General features: G+C 38.3%; 1 protein-coding gene across 3 annotated transcripts; it reads left to right on the top strand.

Annotated features, from left to right (window-relative positions):
• On the top strand, positions 1-24,841 carry HMGN3 (high mobility group nucleosomal binding domain 3). 3 transcript variants are annotated; one of them, XM_019729576.2, is made up of 7 exons: positions 1-165; positions 13,642-13,692; positions 19,756-19,785; positions 22,507-22,557; positions 23,712-23,825; positions 23,946-24,045; positions 24,360-24,841. In XM_019729576.2, exons 1-7 carry the CDS (start codon positions 151-153, stop codon positions 24,371-24,373), a joined length of 375 nt encoding a protein of 124 aa, XP_019585135.1. In that variant the 5' UTR covers positions 1-150; the 3' UTR covers positions 24,374-24,841. The 3 variants fall into 3 exon arrangements, with proteins under 3 accessions (XP_019585135.1, XP_019585136.1, XP_019585137.1); XM_019729577.2 differs by having other exon boundaries at positions 23,946-23,988; positions 24,360-24,613; XM_019729578.2 differs by lacking the exon at positions 23,946-24,045.
• Positions 24,842-25,845: the final 1,004 nt, after the last annotated feature.

The following is a 25,845-nucleotide window of genomic DNA, read 5'->3' as shown; positions in this document are numbered from 1 at the left end:
GGCCCCTGGAGGGAGCCACGGGAGGTGCAGGTCGGAGAGGCAGTGCCCCGCGCGTGAGGAGCTGCAGCGGCGGCGGCGGCAACATCCAGTGTCGGAGCCAGCAGTTCCAACCCGTTGCTTTACTTTTTTAGCTGCACGAACATAGTCATTATGCCGAAGAGAAAGGTAAGTCTTACAAAAAAAATTTTTTTTTTTCAAAGGCCTTCAAATTGTGCTCACAGCAGATCTTGTCAGTGCTATGGCTTGCGCGGAATGCGCTCGTTAGTAACTCGGTGATTGTGAATCTCTTTGCTCTCCACGCTGTTTTCAGATGCTTGTTGGCAGACATTTCTTACTCCTCTCCCTCTCTCGGTCCTCATCGATCTCTGAGTGTCACTCTCTGTCCAGCGACGCGGCTTTCCCTCTTTTTGAACTCATTCTCTTTGGAATGGTTTCCACCTCCAACAAGAAGCAAAAGCGCTTTCCATTCCCCCTTTTAGGAGGGGAGTTTCCTCTGCAAATTGCCAGGTTTTGATTAGTGGGGAGGGAAACCAAAGAGAGGAGGAAAACAAGTACATGCATAGGGATATCGAAAAAAAATAAATAAGTCGGACAGATGTTGGGTTTATTCCCATGTGGGCTGTGCCCACGGCTGAGTGCGCCGCGATGGCTCTGAGGCTAAGGGAGAAGGAAAGCCATGTTTAAAATAGCGCTCACCCCCCTGCTCGCCTCCGCTGCAGACCCGTATGTACCAACTCTAGTGTCAATCAAGGCTGGGGACTGCGCAGGCGGGGCCCGGGGCAGCCGGACCTGCCCGGCAGTTCGCGGCGGAGTTGGCGACGTGCAAGACGCCCCGCGCCTGGGGCGCCCACTGTGGCTGCCAAGGGCAGGGGCCACCAGATCTACTCCGGCGACCCAAACCCACACGCAGTCGGGGAAGGCGGGCTCCGCGCTCTCCGGCACCTCTGCGTACAGAGGGTACTGGAGTCATATTAGTCTCATCTTCCGCTCCTTGCGGACTATTATGTCCCCTTCCGCGCAGTCTCCAAATGCCAAGTATCTCTTACAAGAACGCCTGTTTCTCTCCGAGTCCAGCTGCGACTTGTCATTGTCCCAGGGAGGGATGGGAAGGTTTTCCTCCACCCGGGGAAAACCGATGAGTGGCTGCCGTTCCTAAGAAAATGCTTTACACCCTCCCACTGCCTGCCCCAATGTTTCTTTCCAAGTGTCAACCAGAGAGGGTATTAAATTTGAAGCAAAATTACAAATGATATCTTGCTTTATCAGTTTAAGACTGGAGTGATTTGTGTGTGTAAGTGAATGTATTGCTTTAATATATTGAATTTTTAAAAGTACAGAAGAGCTCGAGCCTTCATATCTAAGAATTTGATGGTAACTTGTCTCTACTCCATTTTTTAAGAAAACAATAATTAAAACAGTTTTTTGAGACCTTAGAGGTTGTGCACATACCGTGTGCTTTTTACTGTGGGAAGAGTTTGACTTGAGCTAATTATCTCATTTATTCCTCAGAACACCTTGAGACGCATTATCGCCATTGAATGTGGGGCTTACAGACATGAATTACCCAACATCTTACCAACCAATAGCTAATAGCAAAGATTTAACTAGATGCAATGGGTCCAAAGTCCTTGCCTTCCAAGACTATTTACTCATTCTCTTCATTTAGTACTGGGTGGGTCAAGAAGAATTTAGGAAATCCAAAGAGACTCCCAGACTAGGAAGATGAATGGCATATTGAGAGTACTAATACTTGAGGTTTCTTATTTAAACTTAATTTTAATGAAAATATTGTTTTTTCTAGCCCTCTTGTACTAGAAAGAGGGTATTAAAATGATGCCACCATTTTTAGCATTTTATCTGAGGTTGGGAATTTATTCTAATAGAGTCAAAGGAACTAATCATCAAGAAATGAATTACAGAGTTAGTTGCTGCCATCTCTTTTCTTGTGAATTATTAACAAATTTAGATGAACAGTAGGTTAGATGTGTATGATCCTTTTATGTATGATGGACCTTGATGTGGTAGAAACCTTATTGCTCAAGAGCCAGGGTTGGTGACACCATTACTTTTACTTTACCTCGCTGCCCACTTCTCTTAAGGAAATAGAAGGGAAGAAGAACAGTAGAGGAATTGGCTTTTGATTATTGTTTTATTTCTCTGGTAGGCAGGGAGCCCCCATGGAGAAGCTAGCCAGGCATCCTGGTATTAGGGGCAGACCTGTGTACACCTGTATGTCATCCTTCAGGATATCAGAGTGTTCTTCAGAGATGACAAACTTCTTGATTAATAGGAAGGCTTTTCATTTATACCTGGAGCCCAAAGACCTGGACAGAAATAGCTGCAAATTAAACATGGCTACCTTGGCCATCCCATCCATCGTTCAAATTTTAAAGGTGCCGCGTGGAATCCTGGAGTTCACTGGAACTTACATTGGAAACCATTGTCATTAGGTAAACCATGCCTAAATGAAAAGAAAAGAACTGGATACAATTTGTTCATAGCTCTTGGAGATCTGTGAAGCTGGGATAACTGCTAAAACATTTACATAATAGTCCACAATATTTTTCTTAACTAAAGGACTGCCTGTTCTACATTATAATAAATTTTAAAAGTGCCCCCACAATACTTTTTACTATCTTTGCCCCTTTTTTCACCTTTTCCCAGAAATCAAGAAATTATTTAATGAGCACCTCTTTAGGCTGTTCCGCAGAGTAAGAAAGGGTATTAATAATAAAACATTTGGAATGAAAATATAATTAAAATTTTTTAAATAAAATAATAAAAACATCTGTAATCCTACATTGCTTTAATGCCATAGGAATACACAATTTGCGCTCATGAAACTTACATTCAATGATGTGGTAAGAGTAGCAGATACAAAACAACTGAATAATATTAAGCCTGTGTATATGTTCCAGAATGTATAGTATAGATTTTAAAGCTGTAGGATAGATAAGGAAAGAAGGTTGAATTTGGGCTGTTCTTGAAAATGTGGATAAGACTCAAATATACAGAGACAAAAACAAAGTCATTCTCTGTTATCAGGCATTTGAATGCCTTTTCAGATTGTATCTTAACATGACCAGGCCCTCAGTTATACAACTTAAAGGCCATAATATGCACATTAATGTAAAGTGTTCTTATTTTCTTGGTCATTTCTTGGTGAGTTTTATCTATATCTCTGTATGTGATGGTCATAACTACATTAAAACATTTTTTATACAATTGCTGTAATTTTTTGAAACAGTACAGCACTCATCTGTCAGGAGTCAGCATTAAATCTCTTTCTGAGTTTGTGAGATTAAAATAAAGTTGTTTCCTATATTTAATACCTAATGTGTTGTGGGTCAGTGGGTCACCACCCATTAGTAGTGAGTGGAATAGCAGGGAAAATGATAATATTCATGGACTCGGTGGTGGGACAATGTGTGACAGTTCTGGACTGTTCTGGTCAAACATCCACAAATGCCTGCAGTTGTCACGTTGTTAGGTGATGAGCTGATATTCTACACAGAGGCATCAGCCAGGGAGGCCTAGATTCATAGTCCTGGCATGATTTGCAACAGGAAACACATCTTCACATTCCTCTTTTTATTTTTACAGTTCCTCATCAGTAGAACTATTGGAAATGTCCAGTGTGTCACATCAGAAATTCTCTAATGAGGCGATTTTCCATGAATTTGGGATGTAAACACTAGTGTTTCTTTACACTTAAAAATTTAAGGGGGAAAAAACGGCTGTCTGCTACTAGCTTTGAAATATGAAATTAGGTTTTCTCTCTTTTCATAAAATGGAAAGGCCCAGTAGTGTTGGGCTTAGCACAAGGGATATCACAAGTCATAACCAGAGACAGACTCCATAAATAAAAATGCAGATACATTTGACTACGTGAAAAGACTTTTAATATGGCAAAAAAACCCACTTAAAATTTTAAAAACTTATGAAAAACTGGTAAAAATATTTGTACCACCCATCACTGAAGAAAGTTTGCTATTTTAAAAGTATAAAGAGCCTAACACGTCCTTATGGAAAAGATGTATATCCTTATAAAAGATATAACAGACTCAAATAGATGAAAATGTTTAGTTGTACGAGAAACCAAAGAAATGTATATTATTAAAAATAATGGGATGTGATTTTTTTTTTTTACAACTAATCTGGTTTTAAAAGAAGATTGAAAGTACCCATTGCTGAGTGGTACTTGCAAGCAATGTGGTTGGGAGTATTATTTCCTTTAAAAAAATTTTTTTAAAAGCTTTATTGAGATATGATCTATCTACCATCTGGTCCATTCATCTATTCAGAGTATACAAATCAATGATTTTTGATAAATTTACAGTTGTGTAACATTACCATAATCCAGTTTTAAACCGTTTCCATCACTCCAAAAAGGTCTCTTATGTTGTTTGCAGCCAGTCCTTACTCCCACCCCGGTCCAAGGAATCACTAATGTCTCCATAGGTTTGCCTTTTCTGGAAACTTTATATAAAAGGAATTAAGCAATATGTAGTCTTTTGTGTCTGATTTCTTTCACTCAGCATAATGTTTTTGAGGTCCGTGCATATACAGCGCGTATCAGTACTTCATTCTTTTTTATTGCCCAATAATACTCCATTGAATGGATGTACTACTTTTTGTTTATCCTTTTACAAGTTGGTGGACATTTGGATTGTTCCAGTTTTCAATTATAAATAATGCTGCCATTAATATTTGTATATAAGTATTTCATGGACTTGTTTTGATTTCTCTTGGGAAGTTTCCTAAAGGTGGAACTGGTGGGTGGTATGAAAGTCTCTAACATTTTAAGGAACTTCCAAATTGTTTGCCAAAGTGATTGTACTCTAAATGCATGAGAGTTCCAGTTGCTCCACACCCTTGCTCATACTTAGTGTTGTTAGTTTTTTTGCTGTAGCCATTCTAATGAATTTAATTTACATTTCCATAATAACTAATGATAATGAGCATCTTTTCATATGTTTACTAGCACAATATATCTTAGTGTGAAATGTCTGTTCAGATACTTTGCCCATTTTTTAGTTGGAATATTTGTCTTATTGTTGAGTTGTAGGAGTTCTTTATATTTTCTGCATACAAGTCCTTTATCAGATACATGATTTTTGGGTGTTTTCTTGCAGTCTGTGGCTTTTTTAAAAAACTGTCTTTTGAAGAACAAAAGTTTTAAATCTTTGCTTAATCCAAGGTCACAGATATTTTCTTCTAGAACTTTTATATTTAGGTCTGTGATCCATTTTGAGTTAATCTTGGGTCTAGTGTGAGAAAAGTTTGTTTATTTTATTCTTTTATTTTTTGGCATATGGATATCTAGTTGTCCCAGCCAATTGTTGAAAAGACAGTCCTTTTTCCACTGAATTGTCTAGGTACCTTTGCTGAAAATCAATTCATCATAAATGTAAAGGTTTATTTTTGGGCTCTAAATTGTGTTCCATTATCTGTATATCTGTTCTTACATTAACACCACATTATCTTGGTTACTATGTTTTTGTAATAAGATCTGATGTCCGGTAATGTCAGTTTTCCTCTTTGTTCTTTTCCAGAATTGTTTTGGCTATTACATTCTTTGCATTTGCATGTAAATTTTAGGATAAGCTTGTAAATTGCTACTAAAATGCCTGGTATGATTTTGATAGGGATTGAATTAATCTATAAATCAATTTGGGGAGAATTGCCATCTTAACCATTTTGAGTTTTTCCCTGTCTGAATATGAAAGGGCCTGACATGTAGTAAGTCATCTATAAATACTTACAGACTTTAATTGAGTTAATATTGATATGGAACCTCTATTTGAGTAAAGACTCCAGAATGGCAGGGTTGTTCATTTTATTCATTCACTCAATCCATGTGAAATAAACATTTATCGAACATTACCTTCATGCAAGGTACCATCACCATGGGATCGTAAGTGAATTATTGTTTTTTCAACCCTTTTGGAAGTGAATGAGTAAATGTCCTTATTTTATGGATTTATGGTAGATAATATATATATGCAAGTATTTATAATTCATGACAAGAAGTGATAGATAATAAGCCACAAGAAAAGCTGAGCTACAGAGCATTTAAAGGTTTGGCCAGACTGAATGTCAAAAAAAAACAACACTGACCAAAAGTTCTTTGGTTAAAAGGATTAAGGGTTATAGCTCTTCTTTTTTTTAATCTTAAGGGGATCAGTCCTAGTTTGTTGCTAAAGGTGATATCATTGGTCTTTCTGTGAAGTCTTGCTTTCTTTGCAGTATGAGGAAGTTAAATTCAAGGCCTGTTACTACAGTCGAGATTAGATTGTATACAGTAGCCATCCTTGCTCATTAGGAAAGATTCAGTGACTTCTTGGTCCCAATGCCTTTCACTTAACGTCTCTCTTGTGTTTTAAAGTCTGTTGTCTGGCACTGTTTCTAAGTTAACACATGTTATTTGATGACCTAGATTTGAATTAACTTCGTAATCCTAATTCCAGTTGAGGATGAAGTCTTTGATGGCTCTGACCCTTTTTTTTTAAATCCCCCATATCACCTGGCACAGGTGCTGTAACTATTTGTTGAATGAATGCATGAATAAATTGTTTTCAAGATAAGAAAGTATAAATTTAATTATTTCATATACTTGTGGAGATAGTCCAGTTTGGTCTGGATTTACTGTTTACTAGCTGTATTGAGGCAGTTAACTTTTCCAGAAACTGCTAAGTTCCTAATTCTCTGAGACTCAGTTTCCATGTCTGTAAAACCAGGATAAAATTATGTTCTACTTCATTGGGTTGTTTGAAGAATTAAACAAAATGGTAAATGCAAAGTTCTTAGCACAGTGCCTGGCATGTGTAAAACAGTCAATGGATGTTAATTATTGTGACGATAATATTTTTAATTATTAAGAGAACTACATTGAAATATCAGGCTTGTAGTAAGCACCAGGCTTCCATTTTGTGGGAGGACAAATGGCAGCGGATAGGGAGCAAGAATATCTCACCCTGGATAGCTAATTAACTGCAATTAGGAATAAATGTTCAGTAACCAACTAACAAATGTAGTGCTTTTGAAAGAATATAAGCTTTAATATGGTGCATTTTTACATGGTTGATATTACTTACAGAAAAAAATGTATTTAAAAATATCTCCATATAACATTAAAATTCCCTTGGCAAATCAGTTATCAAGTGATTCTCTTTTCCTATATTTTTCTCCCTGAAACACTCCTTTTGTTTACACCAAAGTTAAATATATTTTACTTTCCTGCAGGTTACAGTTTGGAAATGGTGATTGAAATAAATGCCATTTAAGCTGTCTGCTTTCAGAGCACCTAGTATGTTGAAATATGGTGTTAGTCTCCTGAGTCATTTAAAAATCAGTGTTGGAGATAACAAACAAAATCAATGTTCAATTCTTTTTTTCACTGACTGTTTATTTATTGTACATTTCATTGTCTTCTTAGAAGAGTTCAGTTGAATCACATATTGGTTCCTAGTCAAGATTTTTATTGAGTCTTGTATTCTTATATCTTGTGGACATGTCCAGAAACAGGGCCATTTATATATGTCCAAGGCAAATGCATATTCAGTCACACATAATGTAAATGATATGCACATTCAGAAGTAGGGAAATAGAGAAAATGGTTTAAAATTTTAAAATTGCTTCTAAAATTTAATATTTTAAGAAAAACTTTTATCAGTAGCATATAAATATATTTATTACATTTAAATAGCTACCATTTATTGAATGCCTGGATGTACCAGACCTAAGCTATGTGCTTTATATTCATTAGGTACCTTGGTTTTAATAAAAATATATGAGGTTATTAGAAATATGTATAGGAAGTATTGTGGTGTAGTTTCATTTTATTCTCCCAATTCGATGAGCCTGTCCTCATATCACAGATAATGATACTGACAGCCACAGTAAATAACGTTTAGGTGGTTTTCTATGACTTAGGCAGTGTTCTGAGCACTTTGCATTATACGAATTCTCCCAACCTCCCAGTAAGGTATGTACTCTTCACACTGCCATTTTGCAGAAGGCAGCGCCAGTGACAGTGAATGTCCAAGCTGGGGTTGCAGTCCTGGCAGTCTGGCTCCAGAACCTGTGCTCTTATCCACTGAGCCCTCGGCTTTTCTCTAACACAGTGAGAATATTAGGATCCAGTGAGATTAAGGAATTTCCCTTGGGTCACCCAGCCAGGAAGTGATAGAACCAGGAATTCTAACCCAGCCCTCTATTACACAAGAATTTTGCTCACAACTATTACACCATAAGACTTCTCATAAATGTTTATTTCTAATAACCTTATGTATTTTGCTTCAATAAAGGTGCCCAATGAATGAAACAAGGAAGAATCAAGAATTTTGTAAACATGTCAGTGATGATTTGTTTAAAATGTTGTCTTTATTAAGATACAGGCTGATGCCATTGCTTCTAGGTGCCAGTCGGAGAAAGTTACTCAAAGAGTCATTATTATCTGTGATCACACCCTAAGGCAGGCCTCGGGGCAGGCCTCTGCTTCTGGGGGAAGCACATTATCATGGAACCTTCTGGGTATTTCAGTAACTGCTGGACTGTAGGGTCATATACAAGGTATACATACACAATTTCCTCACTCAAGTATTGTTATCTTTGAGTACTAAGAGTCTAAGACTTCATATTTTCTCAAACTCCTCCATGAACTGCTGGATTTATTATCTCAAAGATATATTGTCTTCATTAATTTTTATATGTAGAACAATAGGGATACTCCCCTATAACCAGGAACATGTAAATACACTTGCATATATATTGTACAGAGATTGTAATATAAGTATTAAGTCACCATTACTTAGGCATTGGATTTGAAAAATGAGCAGGTCCTTTTGTTTTTGGAGCTCATCAAATAATAAAAGCTTTATGGCTTGGAAAATCTATTCGATGGATTTTTATTTCAGTGTTCTGGATTACCAATTGATTAATTTTATTTAAAAAGTTATTTTTTTAAAAGGTATAAAGTGATAATTATTTTTAAATTATATCTTGATTATTTTGACCCCATACAAAGGTAAAAACAAAGTCTACCCTGAGAGGTATTTTTTAAATTTCCTTTTTTCTCTTCCGTCCCTCTCTCTTTCTTTTCTTTTTGGGTGTAAGCTATGGTTTTTTACAATACTAGACGGAATTACTTAAATTCTACGTTGTGGGGAGTAGTGAGTATTAGGCATGTTGTATGTGGGAGATAAACATACCAAAGATTTGACGTGATCAAAGTGTGAAACTTTAAAGACTCCTTCTAATGTTCCACATATATGCCATATAGTACATTTTTAAACTATATTCTTTCTGTCTACTCATTGCTTTCCTTTACCTTTTCTCAGTACAATTTTTAATTTTATTCCCCCTTTTAGTGGTCAATTGTCGATCACATCAGAGCTAGCTGATTAGCTTTGCAAAAATGCAAAGAACATCACAACTATGTTTACCATTTGCTGGAAGTTACTCAGATCTGGGCAAAGGTAATATCCTTCTCAGAGCCCTAGTGCAAAGGTTGGAAGCCTTGGGTTTAGTGTGGACTCTGCCACTCCTTACCCGGGCAAAGTCACTTGACCTCTTTGAACCTGTATTCTTCTTCTGTGAGATGGGAATGTTAAGACGGCCCCTGTGTATCTCAGTGCTGTTGAGAAGATCAATACAAGAACAATGTGCAAATACATTGAAAAATGTAAAATACGATAAAAATTTTAGAAATGATTTGGTGTTTTGTATTTAGTTTTAATAGTGAGATAACAATACTTATATCTGTGTATGTAACTGTTTAAAAAACCAGAATAGTAAATTTGTGTGCATCTCAACATACAGTATTTTTAATGGGAAATTGTTTATTGTTATTCCAAGAGGCTCGTGAATGAGGGTGACTAGGAAACACTCCCTTACATGTTATGTACTCCTTGGCTAGGTTCACAGATTAAAATACGTCCCAAACTGGAAGCCTTTGCTCTTCTAGAATCCCAGATCTGCACCCAGTTTTGAAATTAGGTAAACACACAAACCACTTAGAGTGGTGTAGTGGTTAAGAGACTGAACTCTGAGCCAGCCCTCTGGGTCTGAATCCCGGCTCTTCCAGCGTCCAGCAAGATTACCCGCGGGGTAATCTTGGGTGAATTTACTTAACCTCTCTGGTCTCAATTCCTCATTTATAAAATGGACATGATGCTCTTTTACCCTCACAGGACTGGGATGAGGATGGACTGGTTGAGATCATTGCCCTGCAAATAATACAATACACATGTTTATTAAGATTAGGGTTGGGATGATTCCTCTGGGTCTCATCTCTTGTTCTTTTCCAAGACCCCAGTACCTGGCATCCCTATAATATACATGTGACTCTTCCACAGTGTGATTATTACGTATACGAGCAGCTGTGTAAGTCAGGCTAGTGACATCTTCATGTCCATCCTCTTAGTTTTACTCTTAAGAAACTTAGGCCTAGGGAGTGAGACAGGAGGCAGGTTGGAATGCAGGCTCCTGACCTTATCCAGGTGCTTCCTCCATGATCCTATTCCATATAAAACCATAACCATATGGAAAGAGGGTAACTCATCAAAGAGGCAACTCAGACCAAAGAGATGTGCAAAATATTTTAAACTATTTCATATTAATGATATACTCTCTTTATTGAATTATGTATACTTATGCTAATAAAATTTCAGTGAACATACTTGAACATGACTTTTTCTTTACTTACCTGAATACAATGTGATATTTTTTCCCTAAAAGGATCCCTCAGAAAAGAGTGATTTGCTGATTATTTCAGTTTATCTAAAATCTTTTAAAGCAGAGTTCTTATTCAGTTACTTTTATCTTGAACAACAAAATATTACTTTGGGAAAACACACTAGCCTGACATGACCTTAATAAGTAACAATTGGGGTTTATAGAAACTGTTGAAATTAATAGACACAAGCAAAGGAGGAGGTAGCAAAGAAATTTAACATTTGTTCCATTATTATTCCTCTGCATATGACCTCTCAATTCCAAGTAGTGGATTTTTAAAGACTGTTTTTAAAAGCAATGCACTATTGGAGAGTCCCAAAATACACCTACAGGATGAATGAAAAATAGCTATGCAAATGTAAAACAATGGTGCTTGTGGCTTTGAATAAAATTTCTAGTGTCTATTTCAAATATGTCATAGGAATATTTGAATTTATGGAACTTAATTAAACTCAAATCTGTTATTTGAAAAACATAAGAATTTCCGGACAGGTCACCCCACCCCCACCCCACCCTCATTTGTGGAGGGAAATTAACGTTATGTTAATCAAGTAGTTGAGTTATGTGTTAATTTTAGCAGAGGAGAGAGAACGTTAGTTATAGACACATTTCAGACTTTCTCTGGGTGGGTTATTTGGATTTTTTGATCCTGGAATGGCTTTTCTCTGCTAACCAGCTTATTGTTGCACTGCTTTCTTTTCTCCAGCATTATGTTTGTAACAAAATGTATATTAATTTTAAATAATAAAAAAATAATAATTTAAAAATATTGGCCAGCAAATCAGAAAAATCATCTCAAAATGATACATTCCTCAGGTTAAAAGGATTGTTGGTTTATTTGCAGTGTTATATTTACTCCCAGCTTTTTCACATTAGCATGGGTAACCCAGGAGTTGAGACTAGATTTGTTATATTGCTGCTGGCAAATGGTTGCTTGACTTTCATACATACTCTAGGCTCTCAACTAATTTCACTTAAGTTACAAAGCAGTAGCACTGGTCACTAAAAATCTTAGAAGTAAAACTCTGAGAGCCTATACTTCCATTAAAGACTTTTTGAAACCACATGTCTTTGCCTTCCTACTAGGAATTCTCTTCTCTGCTTCCTACCTAAGTGACTAGTAGGTATATGTGGACCTTTCCAGTTAACCACTCAATCTCCTAACCTCTCTTTCACATTATTCATTTCTTTATTGCTTCTTGTTGCATTCTGGGCTAATTTCTCAGTAGTCTGTGACAATTCATTAGTTTTTCTACTGTCCCTGGTCAAGTTTGTAGCCATGGAATTGAGCAAAGCTGAATGGCCCATCTACAAATTGTCTTCATACAGTCCGACTTTGTCAGATTTTGCCGTCCGTCTGTAACTCAGCTGACTGATACAGCACAAGATCTGTGAACCACACAATTCTGTGCAAGAGAGTAGGGACTAGAAAAGAGCTCTGTTTCCCTTCATGATAGAGAAGTTTCCATGGAGGAGCGGAAATTGGTGGTGGGTTTGGGAAACCGGAGAAAACTCCATAGACATGGGAGGTTCTAGAGAGAGGTAAACTATAGACAGGGTAAGAAGAGAAGGTTCTCCCTAGGCAGAAGAGAAGGTTTACTGTGTCCTTGGCCTTGAAGAAAAGCTTTTGTCTTTCTCAAAGACTTTATAAACTTCTGACCAAGTTTTTAAATTTAGCATTATTTAATGTAATTATATAATGTAGTCACATAGGCTAACTATTTTTAATCCCATTGCATTAATAGTTACTTAATTTACTTAAACATTTCTCTATTATTTACTGGTCATCTAAGTCATTTCCAGTTATTCCAATATTGGAAACAGTACAAATAAAACTGTATTTGTACAGAATCTTCCTTTGAGTCTGGTTCCAAAATTGGAATTACCAGGTCCTGTATGTCTTTTTCATATTGCCAGGTTGTACTTTGAAAATATTAATACACAGTGTCACTAGTGGGTGTTATGATCTTTTAATATTTTTCCTCATTTTGTCAGATGAGGCATTACCACATAGCTGGTTTATTTTGCTAAATCAAGCACTGCTGTCAGTTTGCTATTTGTATTTTTCCCTCACGGGAACTCTAGTCATATCTTTTATTAAGTAGTTTAATTTTCTAATTAGTTTGTTTTAATCTTACTTATTGTTTTTAGCCTATAAAATATATTGGGGTAATTGGTGTGGCATACAAATCTAAGTATGTTTTTCATGTTGTATGCAACTCGTAAAGGAGTCAGGTTTGAACTGTCAGGAGAGTGGGCAGGTGCTTCCCAGGGGCTAGATGAAAATCAGGAAACAAATCAGCTGGGGTGGCAGGGTGCTTGGCTGTCCCTGGGAGTCTGGGAATGTGGTAGAGATGCTCGAGTTGATAATGGAAAAATAGTAATCTATGATAAATATGTCAAGTCATATGAAGAAATGAGCTAGAAATCAAAGCTAGGCAAGTGTGGGATGAAATAATGCTTTTACAGTTGGCTTAGTCCTTCCCAGCATCCTGCCCTCATCTCAGAAAAACAAAGCGCCCGGAATATACGGGTGGATCCCAGGCACCCTGCCACTGGCTGCTGCAGGAATCCTATTCTTCAACCTGTGACGGAATCATCAAAGAATGAAAATTGCTTAGGGTGAATGAACATTGAAAACAGGGACTCATATCAGTTCTCGCACCACTCCTGGTTTCAAGTGAAGCAGTTATGCAGATAAATACATAAGTGTGTGTGTGTATGTGTGTGTGTGTGTGTGTGTGTGTGTAAAACACATATCCTCTTACAAATTTACTTTTTCCTGACAAAATATCTGTTGGTTTCTGTGGTCCAGAGAATTTAAACAGCTTTAAAAAAAAAAAATCTCCCTCTAATCTGTGTTTTCCTGTTTAAGGACAATTCACTGAAATATTTTCTTTCTAGTCTCCAGAGAATACAGAGGGCAAGGATGGATCCAAAGTAACTAAGCAGGAGGTAAGTGTATCTTTGATATCCTGTATTTAATTATTAAATGGAATTTTTAATATTGTTATGATTATCTGCATCTGAATGAGTACTGTTCCTACACAAGGTTGTTGAGATGCATAAACCAGAAATGAAAGTGTCACTGTGTAGTCTGCCTTGGCCTAGGTATATTTCAGTTGGTTTCACCGAAGGTATTTTCCACTTACTAAGTTGTTTTATGTTTCTACCTGTTGGTCCTGATGGTTGTTAAAGCGGATACTAAGAATTCCTTCCGGGCAAAAAGTGAGATAATAGGTAAATTCATCAAGGAGAACAAAGTCAGCCTTTCACAGCAAAGAAATGAAAGACTGTTGATTTAATAAATTCTCTGCTCCAGTAAGTAAATTATAAATTACTTTTTAGGTTCTGAATATTTGCCTAAGCGGAGTGATCTCTAAAGTCAAAAACTATGGACGGATACACAAGATGTCAAAATACTCAAGTTGTTTTTTTTTTTTTAAGTCAGAAAACTTCTTAGGGTTTGGGATAATTAAACAATAACTTAAAGAAGCTCTGTATTAAAATACAGAAACCTCCAAAAAGCCAGGAACTCGAAGAGATGCTTGCATTTGCCCCTCCATGGTAATATCATGAACATGATTCATATTGTGGTTAATAATTCAGTGGAGTTTGTCATGATAGCAAAACCTCTACACAAGATTTGTACAAGGAAATTCATTCTGCCAAATGGAAAACCTTTAACAGAATCTATAAAGAAACAAAAGCAAAACAGACAAAACTGACTATAACCTAGTCCCCACCATCCATTTACCCAGCATTCAGTGTCTCACACTTTGGGAGGTGAAGTTTGTAATCCAAAGTCAAGTCACTAAACAAATGCTAGAACTAACCAAAAAATGATAAATGCTTCAATTTTCTTGAAAATGGAAAAATAAAATTTGTAGGACAGTTGGGTAAGTGTAACGAACCTTAATGTTTTTTAGATTTGGACACAAAATGCATTTGAGTTTCTCCTTAGGGATTGCTATTTAAATTGATCTGTCAGTCAGAAAACCTAGAAACCATTGCACACAATAGATCTTGGATAGTGAAAACAGGCTTTCCTATCCTTCTACACTAAAAGCAATCCAACTGGTTACAGTACATGTAAAAGAATTTTGCTTATACATATTTTTATTTATATTACAGGCAACCTTGTTTTATTGTGCTTCACTTTATTTTGCTTCACGTAGCTTGTGTTTTTTACAAATTGAAGGTTTGTGGCAACCGCTGAAGGCCCACATGGTGGTTAGCATTTTTTAACAACAAAGTGTTTTTTAATTAAAGTATGTACTTTGTTTTTATAGACGTAATGCTATTGCACACTTAATAGAATACAGTATAATGTAAGCATAACTTTTATGTGGCCTAGGAACCCAGAAATTTGTGTGACTTACTCTACCATGATAGTTACTTTATTCAGGTGGTCTGAGAGATATGCCTGTATTTTTATTTTTTATATAATTTTTTAATATTATAGTTTGTTATTATATGTATTATATTATTGGTAACAAAAATCTTTCCTAGACAAAAGACTACCTGTCATTTACATCAAAACCAGATTAAACCTCATGATATGCCTTTAGGACATCAACACAAGTGTTTGAGAAGTGAATAGGTTAGTTGGTTAGCTGGTGGTTTAGGGTAAGAATTGTCAGACTGTGTATTGGTTGATTTTCCCTCCACTGAATTGATTGAATTTTCTAGTTATGTCATTGAATATGCTCAACCTTGACTAGTGAATAGGTACCACCTACAAAGGGGATCCTCTTTTGATAATCCTCTGTCCTTGCCGTGATATTTGAAGGACACGTGGTGCAGTGTTTAGTATTTGCACACTAAATGACCAAAATGACATAGTCATCACAGTGGGCAGTTTACAAAGCCCTTTCACGTTCAGTATTTTTATCTGATCCTTACAGTAACCCTGAAACGAGGGCAAAACAGATTCATTCCTTGACAGAAATGCGCTGACCACCTATGATGCAAAAGCAGTATTCTAGGGTCTGCAGTGAACAAAAGAAGCAAAGGTCTCTGCCTTCATGGAGCGTCCATTTTAGTGAGGGGAGAGAGAGAGTGAAATAATTGGACATTTGCTATAAAGAAAAATCAAGAAAGAGAATAGTGAATGTCAGAGAAGTGCTTTTTTTGATAACATAGGCATCTTCACTAATACAAACAGTGTTCTCAGAGGAATACATAATTTTCCCCACATGTCACAACTTAAATTGGAAAACCAGGAAAGATCTGAATCTCCTGATTCAAAATCCTCTGTCTTCATACCCCTTTGTGGTAATAATAAAAATCTGATTTCCAGTGCTTTTTCTCTGCCTTCTCCATTCCCCAGCCAAGGTTCTGTTATACATATTTTCAGACCTCTCAGTTTTGCGAAAAAGGTCATTCCTATTTAATTCCTCATTTGTTTGGTGGAATTAAAAGCAACTTGAATTTTGGTTTTGTTTGAAAGTATATCATCAGGCTCAGGAGCATTAAGAAATCTCATAAAAATAAACATATTTCCAGATTCCAGTGAATGACCCATATGTTTCAAGCAGTATTCAGCAAAGTCCAGTGATTCTACTTGAATCCAGCTATCCCTATCCCAGTGGATTTTGACATAGCAAGATCAGACTTCCATATTTCTTTTGCTAAAAGTAAGACTCTATGTCTTTCAGAGTAGACTTCACCAGAATTTTCTCCAACCCAGGAAATGATCAGCTAATCAATAAATGCTTACTGAATAATTCCATTATCCAGCACCTGTATACCACAGTGACAAACCCCCACAGTGTTTCTGTAACTCTCTTGGTAACCTGTCATTCTAAAAACCTAATTCTTCCTTTCCTGAGAACCATTCTTTTGGCCACTTTTCCTGAGGATTTCACAATCAACAAATTGAGAGAAATTCTCATTATATTTACTTTTATAGTAGTCCTGCCCAATAGCCTGAGTCTCAAAAGAATAGTTTGTATTCTGGTATTTCAAAGAGGAAAAAAAATAGTCTACATATTTTATATCTAATAAATATAGTCCAATCATTTATAGATTTTAAGACTGTGAAAGCTGATGGAACTTTCCAGGAAGGTGTACACACTTGCATTCATAAGCAATGCTTCTGACTGAGTGAAAGGTGCATCTCAGCCTCCACTGCAGTGAAAAAGAAAATCTCTTGCGATGGTTACCGGAAAGAAAATTTTAAGAAAATTATTTTTTTATAGCATAGAAAGAAGAGCTGGTAAGTGTTAGGCAGGAAGTCATAAAATGATTTTACAGTAAAAGATGTGCTTTTTAGAGACGAGTTGGTTTAGATAGCCTAGAGGCAAACTTTGTTTTTTGCATTAATTTCCTAGGTTTTTATTTTGAAACTCTTGTATTGGACCCGAATTATTAAAAAGGTAGTGTATCGTTTGGCTTAGAACAGCTTTCAGGCCCTGCAGGGCAGTGGTTTGGTTGGACTGTCTCTCTCGAAATCCCAGAGGACTCTCTGACGTCACCTTGCCTCTTCGGTATGTTAGGGTGTTCACATGGGGAGGAGAGGAGCAAGCGCATACGAGTTGGTGAATTTTCCCCGATTTGGCGTCCTTCATTGTTTCCTAAGGACAGCTAGTTGGCAGATAAGGAGGCAGTTATGAGTAATGGTTAATATATGCAGGCCCTTTTTCAGGCTCCAAATTGGATTGTAACCGAGTCCAGGCATACCTTGGAGACATTGCAGGTTTTCCAGACACTTCAGTAAAACGAGTATCGCAATAAAGCAAATCACATGAACTTTTTTGGTTTCCCAGTACATGTAAAAGTTACATTTGCACTATACTGTAGTCTATTAAGTATGCAATAGCATTATGTCTATAAAAACAATGTACATACCTTAATTTTAAAAAACTTTATAGCTAAAAAATGCTAACCGTCACCGGACCCTTCAGCGAGTGGTAATCCTTTTGCCAGTGGAGCACTTGCCTTGTTGTTGATGAACATGGAGTCATCTTCGAAGTGCAATAAAATGAGGTGGTGGCTTTAACATGTTCTCCACGTTCGCACTTTTGTATACATTTCTGGTGCTTACTCATTCTATCCACCTCCACATTTATTGAGGGACCCTGCTAGGCATTGGAACTACGGAAATGTGCAGGAGGGCTACAGACGTGAGACAGATGAGTGTGAGCAGAGAGAGAACGTCAACATAGTACACATACATTGACACCAAGTGGAGAGGGATTCGGAGAAGGTCCGTATACCCCTCGTTAGCATGGAGTCGGCCAGTTTTCCTCTCAGAGGGTATCTTTCTGAGCACTCATGCTGGCTGTGCTTTACTTGTGAGATGGTGTGGGTAGTTCTTCAGGCCACACAGAAGCGTCCAAGCAGAGCTCTGTTTGGAAATTGGCAAGTGCTCATTTGCTCCTCCCTGCTCCGAGAACATACTGAAGAAGCAAAAGTTACCCACTTGCCGTGCAATTTAACTGATAACGTTGCCTTTTCTTACAGTGATACTCAATTCAGGCATTTAACTATCCTGGGAAAGGCATCACAGAATTAGGGTTCTGGTTCCCAGTGACTCGTGGGTGCATCATCACACTAATCCTAACAGGCACTGTGGTTTTCCTATGGAGTATCTGGTACGGGCGCTCCTCCCTTACTGTGCGCTAAGCCGTACAGCCTTCCCTGTGCAGTGAATATCCTCGTATCACAGCCACCACTTAACCTGCACAGTCTCCTAGTCTTGGTACATTCTGCTAGCTGGCCTTAAGTCTCGCTCTGATCTTTCCTTGAGACCCCAGGGTTAAAATTATTCATGAAGGCTCTGGCCCTTCATTTCCTTCTGTAGTTTAAAGAAAGATGATTCTAGCTTCCTGTGGCTATTTTCAGCAAGGAATTTCTTAGATGTGGAGATGGCAAGAAATATTTCTTCCAGTTTGGCCTAACCAACTGACCTAGACTGACCTAAGCACAGCGCTTTACGAATTTCGTGATTCCTTGCACTCAATGGCGTGGGCTGTGACTGATCATTTTTGCTGGTCGTCTTTGAAAACTTATTTGAAATACTTAAGCTATTGTAATAAGGCAAAGTCTGCATAAGGCAACAAGAATTAGGGAAAAGCTTGAGTTCATTTTTTCAGCAAACATTATTAAGTATCTACTGTATGTTAGGTGGCACACTAATCTACTAGAGATAGAGCAGTGAATAAAACACACAAAAGTATGGAGTATTTACTTCTGGAATAATTTTTTTAAAAGGCAGTTGTACTTTTAGAATGTGAAACCCCTTGGAGAGCTATGTTTTGCTGATGGTAAGTAGAATATCAATTCTGTATGCCTATTTCTGAAATGCCTAGAAGAGTTCGGTTATATTAAATTTCTTTGCCATCTCATTTGCTAACTTGTACCATCATTGAAGAAAAGATTTCCTGAAAAATAGTAATCTCAATACAGTTTCTCTCTAAATTTCCTGTATTTCCAAATTAATAAAAGAGATTGGTGAACTTTTTACTCTATTTAAATCTTTAAACATGTGCATTTAGTAGATAAATAAATGTGTTTATTTTGTTACAGGTAAAAGGAAGCATTTCTCTAAGATTTGTAGTCATTGTCTTTTCTAACAGTAACAAGGTGGGAAACTCCTGCTGTGTTGGTTTCTACACAATTATGTAAATCTCTTTTATTAACTTACAAGCTTTACTTCTGTTTGTAAGGAACAAGAGTCAGACTGGAGACTAGTTTTTAAATAGCTCCTCAATGCTCCTGCTGTCAATTTTAATCACAATGGTAGAGATTATGGTTTGGGTCAGAGCCTAAATGCGTCTTCCTTTCCTTTCCTACTGGCCACATCCCTAATTAGGAGAGCCCATTTCTTTGAACAGTATTCCTGCACCTCTTCAGTACCACTTCCTCTTGATAAGGGTCCCAGGGTTACTTGGGGAATGTTTCACTGGGCTTACCTGGAGAGGGTGATGGGAGTCAGACATTACATTTTTTAAACACAGTAAGATATTAAAAATGAATTTTTAAAAATCAATATGTATATTTTTCTGTTTGTAGCCCACAAGGCGGTCTGCCAGATTGTCAGCGGTGAGTACTTTAGAACCCCTTTGGTATTAGTTCCTGTGGTGTTCTTCTGTCTAGAGCAAAGCAGCAGAAGGAAGATTTAAGACAGTATTTCCTTTGAGTTTTTTGTTTCCTTTTGGAAATTACATGGGTCACAATATCTAGCACATTTTGACCATTATTGCCAAGTAATTCCCTTGATCAGACGGTTGGTGAAAAACAATGGCCAGCCCCATTACCAAAAATATAAAGTGCAGGAAGATGTTTGATATTGCGAGATGTCTGAAACAAAAGAATTACATTAAGCAAAGTCATGTAGTCTCCCAGTTCTACATATGATGTGCTGGCATGGACAAGAATTCTGAGTCTCTGTCCACGACTCAGACTTCAGTCAGAAAATTCTGAAAGTTATCTGACTCCATATGCTTTAGCTTCATTTCCGAACTAGAGAATCTGAAAAAGTAGTGATTCCACTTTGTCACTTGGTGTCCCCCTCTGTGGGCCAGGCCCAGGGAAGAAATGACCCATTAAAGCTGGATGGGTCCGTGTGGCCAAGCCTTGGCAGTGAGTGTGCCCCTTGCTGGCTCTGGTGTCCCTCCCTGCTGCCCTGCTTGTGTACCAGCCCCCATTCTGTCCAGAGAGGGCAGCCTAGCTCTCTGGTGGAAAGATTTTGGTTGAAATACTTGCAGCCCACACTACCCACTGTGAGATACAGGGAGAATGGCATTAACCTTTTGGCTAATAGCATATATCCCCATACTAGATAGTACAGGAGCTGCAAACTGCTTTGGCCTACAGGGAAGCATGGATTTCATCCCCTGCCAACACCCATATGCCTGGCACAGTTTTAGTGAATCAAAGCATAAAGAGGTATTAGGACCAGTCACAAGTTCAGAAGTGTAACTGAGTTTGGGTTGCGTGAGCCTGTGCTTCTCGTGAGTCCCAACCTAAGGAAGCAATATAGAGTCATCGGGAAGAGTCAGAGCTGGGAGGGGCTGTTGTGTGTGTACACAGTTAATCCAGATTCTGTCAAAACCCTTCAAAGATGGTATGCTCTGTCCACTAGTAATTTTCACATGGTTCAGAAATTGCTATTCACTTTTTTTAGGCTTAACTATAGTTTATACCAAACGCCTTGCAGTCCATGGATCTCTAGCCCATTCAGGGTATAAACCTTGTAAGTCAAACGAAAATCAGAATTTAAAATAAAGCTCTTCCTGAGCACCAGGAACCAGCAACGTGAGCACCTGTCACCGAGATCATTGCCCGGATGCTGATGCTGAGCCTCCTCAGACCAGCGGGATTACAGACCTTGAAACCCTGTCATTTTCTGTCCCATCAAAATACGTGAATGCTGGGGGGTAGGGGGTGGGAGGGCGGGGGAAGAGCTGTCTTATAGAAAAGAATATACAAGGAAATTTTGCTGAAATATTTGCTGAAAATCAAGAAAATAAGTTTATGTTAATATAGTATATCAAAGCCCAACATAAAAATTTTAAAATCCTGAAAATTTAGGAGCCATGCAAGCTGTTGTATTTGGGATGCAGACTGCAGATTTAAGGTGATGAGAATATTAATAAAAACTTTCCTTACTTTTCAAGCTCAATTTCCTTTTTTTATTTGAAAGGTTGTGTCTAACAGCCAATCTTCTGGAATTGAACTGTCTACAATTTTACTTTATGCTCTTGATGAAAAGGGCCAGATTCAATATGAACCTGAACCACCCAGAGGCATTGGGGAGGAACATGTATTTTTCTCCACAGGGGAGACCCTGGCCAGTGTTTTCTATTTAAAAACCATTCTCCCCCAGTGCCAGGAGAGATGTACACTTACTTTTTTCTAGAGTCATGAGAGAAATATTTGCCCTAAAATAGCTATAAGAAACCAGAGCTGTAAACTGGTTATCTTCCCCAGCGTCTCCATGTGCCACCTGGTCTCAGGGCCCTGGGAAGCAAGCCAGGGCTGAAGCCCGGTGTGGAGGGGACCGTGTCCATAGGGCAGGCAGGTACTGCTCATGGGAATGAGAAGGAGAACCACAAAAGGCAACAGAAAAGTAGTTGCCTAGTGAGCTCTTTGACTTATAAGATCTGTGAAAAATCTTAAACTTGGGGAGCTAACAGTGGACGTTTCGTCTTTATAATCACGTTCTTAATAAAAAGCACTAGGGACAAATGAGCCTAGTGTCTGGGTGGGTAAGAGAGTCTTCTCACCTTGAGCTGGCATTGGAGTCGATAAAAGTAGGAAGATGCTTGCTACAGAACTTAAAATCTACATCAGAGGTGGAAGAATTTGGAAATGATTTTGAAATGCTTCACAGGTAACCATCTTCATTACCGGATGGGCTTTGCCTGTGATTTCTAGACTGTTGGGAAGGCCAGTGTGACTGAATTCATTGAGTCATTTGGCTGAGGGCCTGAGTCATTCCTCTTGCTACTGAGCTGTGATAAAAGGAAGTACAGAGACATTGGAGATAGAAACTTAAACCTGTTCCCGGAGAGCTATTCTGGACTGGGGGATAGATAATGAGTTGGTTTTTAAATCTCACCTGCCGTTCACTTGAGAACCCAGGATGAAAATAGTTATGAAATGCAGAGGCCTTTATGCTGTTACCTGATGCTGAAAATAGAACGAAATATTTTTTTAAATGAACAAGATCGTATTCAAAATGGACTATTGTCTTTTGTAGTTTTTTTTTTTTTTTCTTGTCCTGAGGGTATACAGTATTTGTATAATTTATCTCTGCAGAAACCGGCTCCACCAAAACCTGAACCTAAACCAAGAAAAACATCTGCTAAGGTAAGAGGTGCTCCCCCCCCCCCACAATCTTTGGTTTTTTAAACAATGAATAAATTATAATTCCATATCCAAAAGTCATCCGGAAAGATCACATTTAATCATACAGGCAAAATGTACTGACTAGCAAACTGTTAGCACTGCTACAGGCTTTCTCAAAAAGCATAAAGCACGTTTTATGCTTTACCAGGAATGTGTTTTCTGTTCGGTTAACAAAGTGAAGGCAGAGCATGTTGCTCTGCGAAGCCTCACGTCCAAAGGCTGTTTGGTCGCTGCCTCATGAACTCAGGAGGGGTGGACCTGGGCCTGGGCCGTACTGCTGCCAGCAGCTCGAGGAGCTGAGAAAGGGACTTCTGACTTCATATCACTGGTGTTACTAGGCCAGTCTGATTAGTAATCATCACATACTAATTAATGCTAGCAGATAATACCAGCAAACATTTCTATGGCCCTTATACTATGCCAGACCCTGTTTTGATTGCTTTTCTCACATAACCTTCACATCAACCCCACTGAGGTAGGTGCAAATATCCTGTTTTGCAGGTGAGGAAACTAAAGCCCATAATTATTAAGAAACTTATCCAAAATGGCTTTTCTTCACTCTGCCCTTCAGAGCATTGTCCCTTTTTGAGAATTGTTTGAAACTATTATGTATTGTGGTGGGAGTAGGTGTTTCTGAAGCAGAGCTCACTTTTGTGGCTTGGTCTTAAAGTTAGGATCTGGGCCTTGATTTTCAAACTTTCTCAGGTTTCTAGTCACTCCAGCCCATGTCCCCACGTGAGGTCTTTCACTTGCTGGGTTGTCCCTGGCTTCTGCCTCGTCACCAACTGCTTCTGCCTCTTCACCAACTGCTTCTTGCCGTTCTCTTCACAACAGAAGTGCTTTCACTTCAACGAGAGAGGAGGTCCACAGAACAAATACCTGAAGGGAATCGTCATGTTTTCCCAGAAGGGAGGGTCCAGTGCAGCGTGTTACCTCTTCATAGAGATGCAGTGTACTCAGTTGATGCCCAGCAAAGCGGGGTTCCCGTTTTTGCCTAAAAGCCTCCGTGTGGGCCATGGTTGTGTTTTCCGTTGTGTGGACAGAGGCTGACTGAGTTTAGCTACCATCACACCATGTCTAACATACTCTGTTTGTTTGCTTTGATCCTCTGTTAGAAAGAACATGGAACAAAGATTAGCAAAGGTGCTAAAGGGAAGAAGGAGGAAAAGCAGGAAGCTGGAAAGGAAGGTACTGCACCATCTGAAAATGGTGAAACTAAAGCTGAAGAGGTACTTTGCATAAATACCTCCCACTGATTGAATCAGTGTCTTAAAAGAAATTGCTCGATCCTTCAGCCGGTGATGGCACGTTCATAATGTCTCTTTTCATCGCCTGTAATGTTATTGCAGATCTACATCTATCGCTCAACTGTTAGTGTCTCAGCCTGCAGAGGTACCCCACCCAGCACCCTGTCAGTAAAGGGGCAGATTGAAACAGTCAGAGTTAAGGGTACAGTAGAAAATTCTGCATGTTTGCAGTGGCTAGAATCAGATAATGGGGTGTTTTTTTATTCTGAACAGGGGGAGCTTGCCAGGTAAAGCTTCTGTGGTCGTTTGAGAAGCAGAAAGCAATGAATGCAGCCAAGCGTTTGCATAATAAATTCCTGCCTTGTCTGTTTTACACCCAGAGTTGCAGTAGGTTTTGTGGTAGAGCTGCTAAACAACAAATGTTCAAAAGTGTGTGTGTTGATGGGGTGGACTTTTCTTTGGCTTGTAGTAGTTTTAATAGTAACTACATCCTTTTTTCCCCTTTCTTTTTCACAGGCACAGAAAACTGAATCTGTAGATAACGAGGGAGAATGAATTGTCATGGAAAATTGGGGTTGATTTTATGTACCTCTTTGGGACAACTTTTAAAAGCTATTTTTACCAAGTATTTTGTAAATGCTAATTTTTTTAGGACTCTACTAGTTGGCATACAAAAATATATAAGGATGGACATTTTACCTTCTCATAGTCATGCTTTTTGGAAATCTCCATCATCCTTAAGTAAAATAAATACCAATTTAATATTGGAAGCTGTGTGTAAAATTGATTCAGCATACCATTTATTTGCTTTAAAATTTAGTCCTGTGCATACTGTGGTGTTTTTACTGTGCGTATTTGAATTTTTCACGCAGTTTTTCTAGAGCAATAATCAGTGGTGCTTTTGTACCTATGTTTATGTGATTTTAATGAAACATGGATAGTTGTGGCCACCTGCTGACTATTTGTGGTTTAAAATAAAAGGTTTTCTTGCCTGCAAAGTACCTGCTTCTTAGTAGTGCTTTTTACTAAATTCAGGCAGTGTTTCATTGTATTGTTGCAGAAGATGTAAAGAATTTCTACAGTCTGTGCCATTTGTACTAAAATACTTTCCCATTCATTGAGAACTTAACAGTTTTAAAACTCTACCCAGCATGACCACATTTCAGCCTTGCATCAACCTAAGAAAGGAATTAACATAGCTATTATTAGAGCTTCTTTCTAGGCTAAGAAATAGGGACATGGAGAGTACGTGACTTCAGCCCCACAGGAAGGAGAACAACCAGGACTTGAACCTGGTCTTTTGAATTTTATACATAGTGTCTGTCTTAGTCTGTTCAAGCTGCTGTAACAAATACCACGGATCGGGTAGCTTATAAGCAACAGAAATCTCTTTCTCGGTTCTGGAGGCTGGAAGTATGAGATCAGGGGGCCAGTGTGTCAGAGCGATCTTCCAGGTCTCAGACTTCTCACTGTATCCTCCTTGGCAGAAGGGCCTAGGGAGCTCTTGGGGGCCTATTTTATAAGGTGCTAATCCCATTCATAAGGGTTCCACCTTCATAACTTAAGTAATTCCCAAAGGCCCCACTTCCAAATACCATCATCTTGGGGGATAGGATTTCAACATAAGAACTTTGGGGGAACACAAACATTCAGACCATAGCAGTGTCCTTCTGTTTCTGGAAGGATATAGCAGTGCCAGGAACAGAGGAGCTGTTTTATAAATGTAATTTTTTTGTTTGTTTGCATTCCTGAGAAGTTTGGTAACTGCATGAGCACCCTAGGAAAGCTAAATTCTGGGGATTCCTCTTAGATGAAGACTTGAATCTTTGAAGGTGGTAAATAGAATCTGCACTGCTCAGAGACTTGCAAAAGGCCTTTGTTCCTCGTGCCCGACATGCTTTTCTGTTGTGGTCATCAACAAAAACATGGTCTTCCTTCCTCTAGCTTATATTTTGGGGCTCAGAACTTACCCTTGTGTCATTGTCCCAAGTCTGTCATTAAT

Source organism: Rhinolophus sinicus, linkage group LG05, assembly GCF_036562045.2.
Source record: "Rhinolophus sinicus isolate RSC01 linkage group LG05, ASM3656204v1, whole genome shotgun sequence".
NCBI classification, from domain to species: Eukaryota; Metazoa; Chordata; class Mammalia; order Chiroptera; family Rhinolophidae; genus Rhinolophus; species Rhinolophus sinicus.
Note: the sequence above shows the minus strand (reverse complement) of the source record. Positions and strands in the feature narration are given on the sequence as shown.

What these genes read in the sequence shown, in the direction of transcription:
- HMGN3 (XM_019729576.2), top strand. An exon ending in CCAAAGTAACTAAGCAGGAG is followed by an intron (nt 13,693 to 19,755) that starts GTAAGTGTATCT and finishes TTCTGTTTGTAG; the next exon opens with CCCACAAGGCGGTCTGCCAG. An exon ending in CAAGAAAAACATCTGCTAAG is followed by an intron (nt 22,558 to 23,711) that starts GTAAGAGGTGCT and finishes ATCCTCTGTTAG; the next exon opens with AAAGAACATGGAACAAAGAT.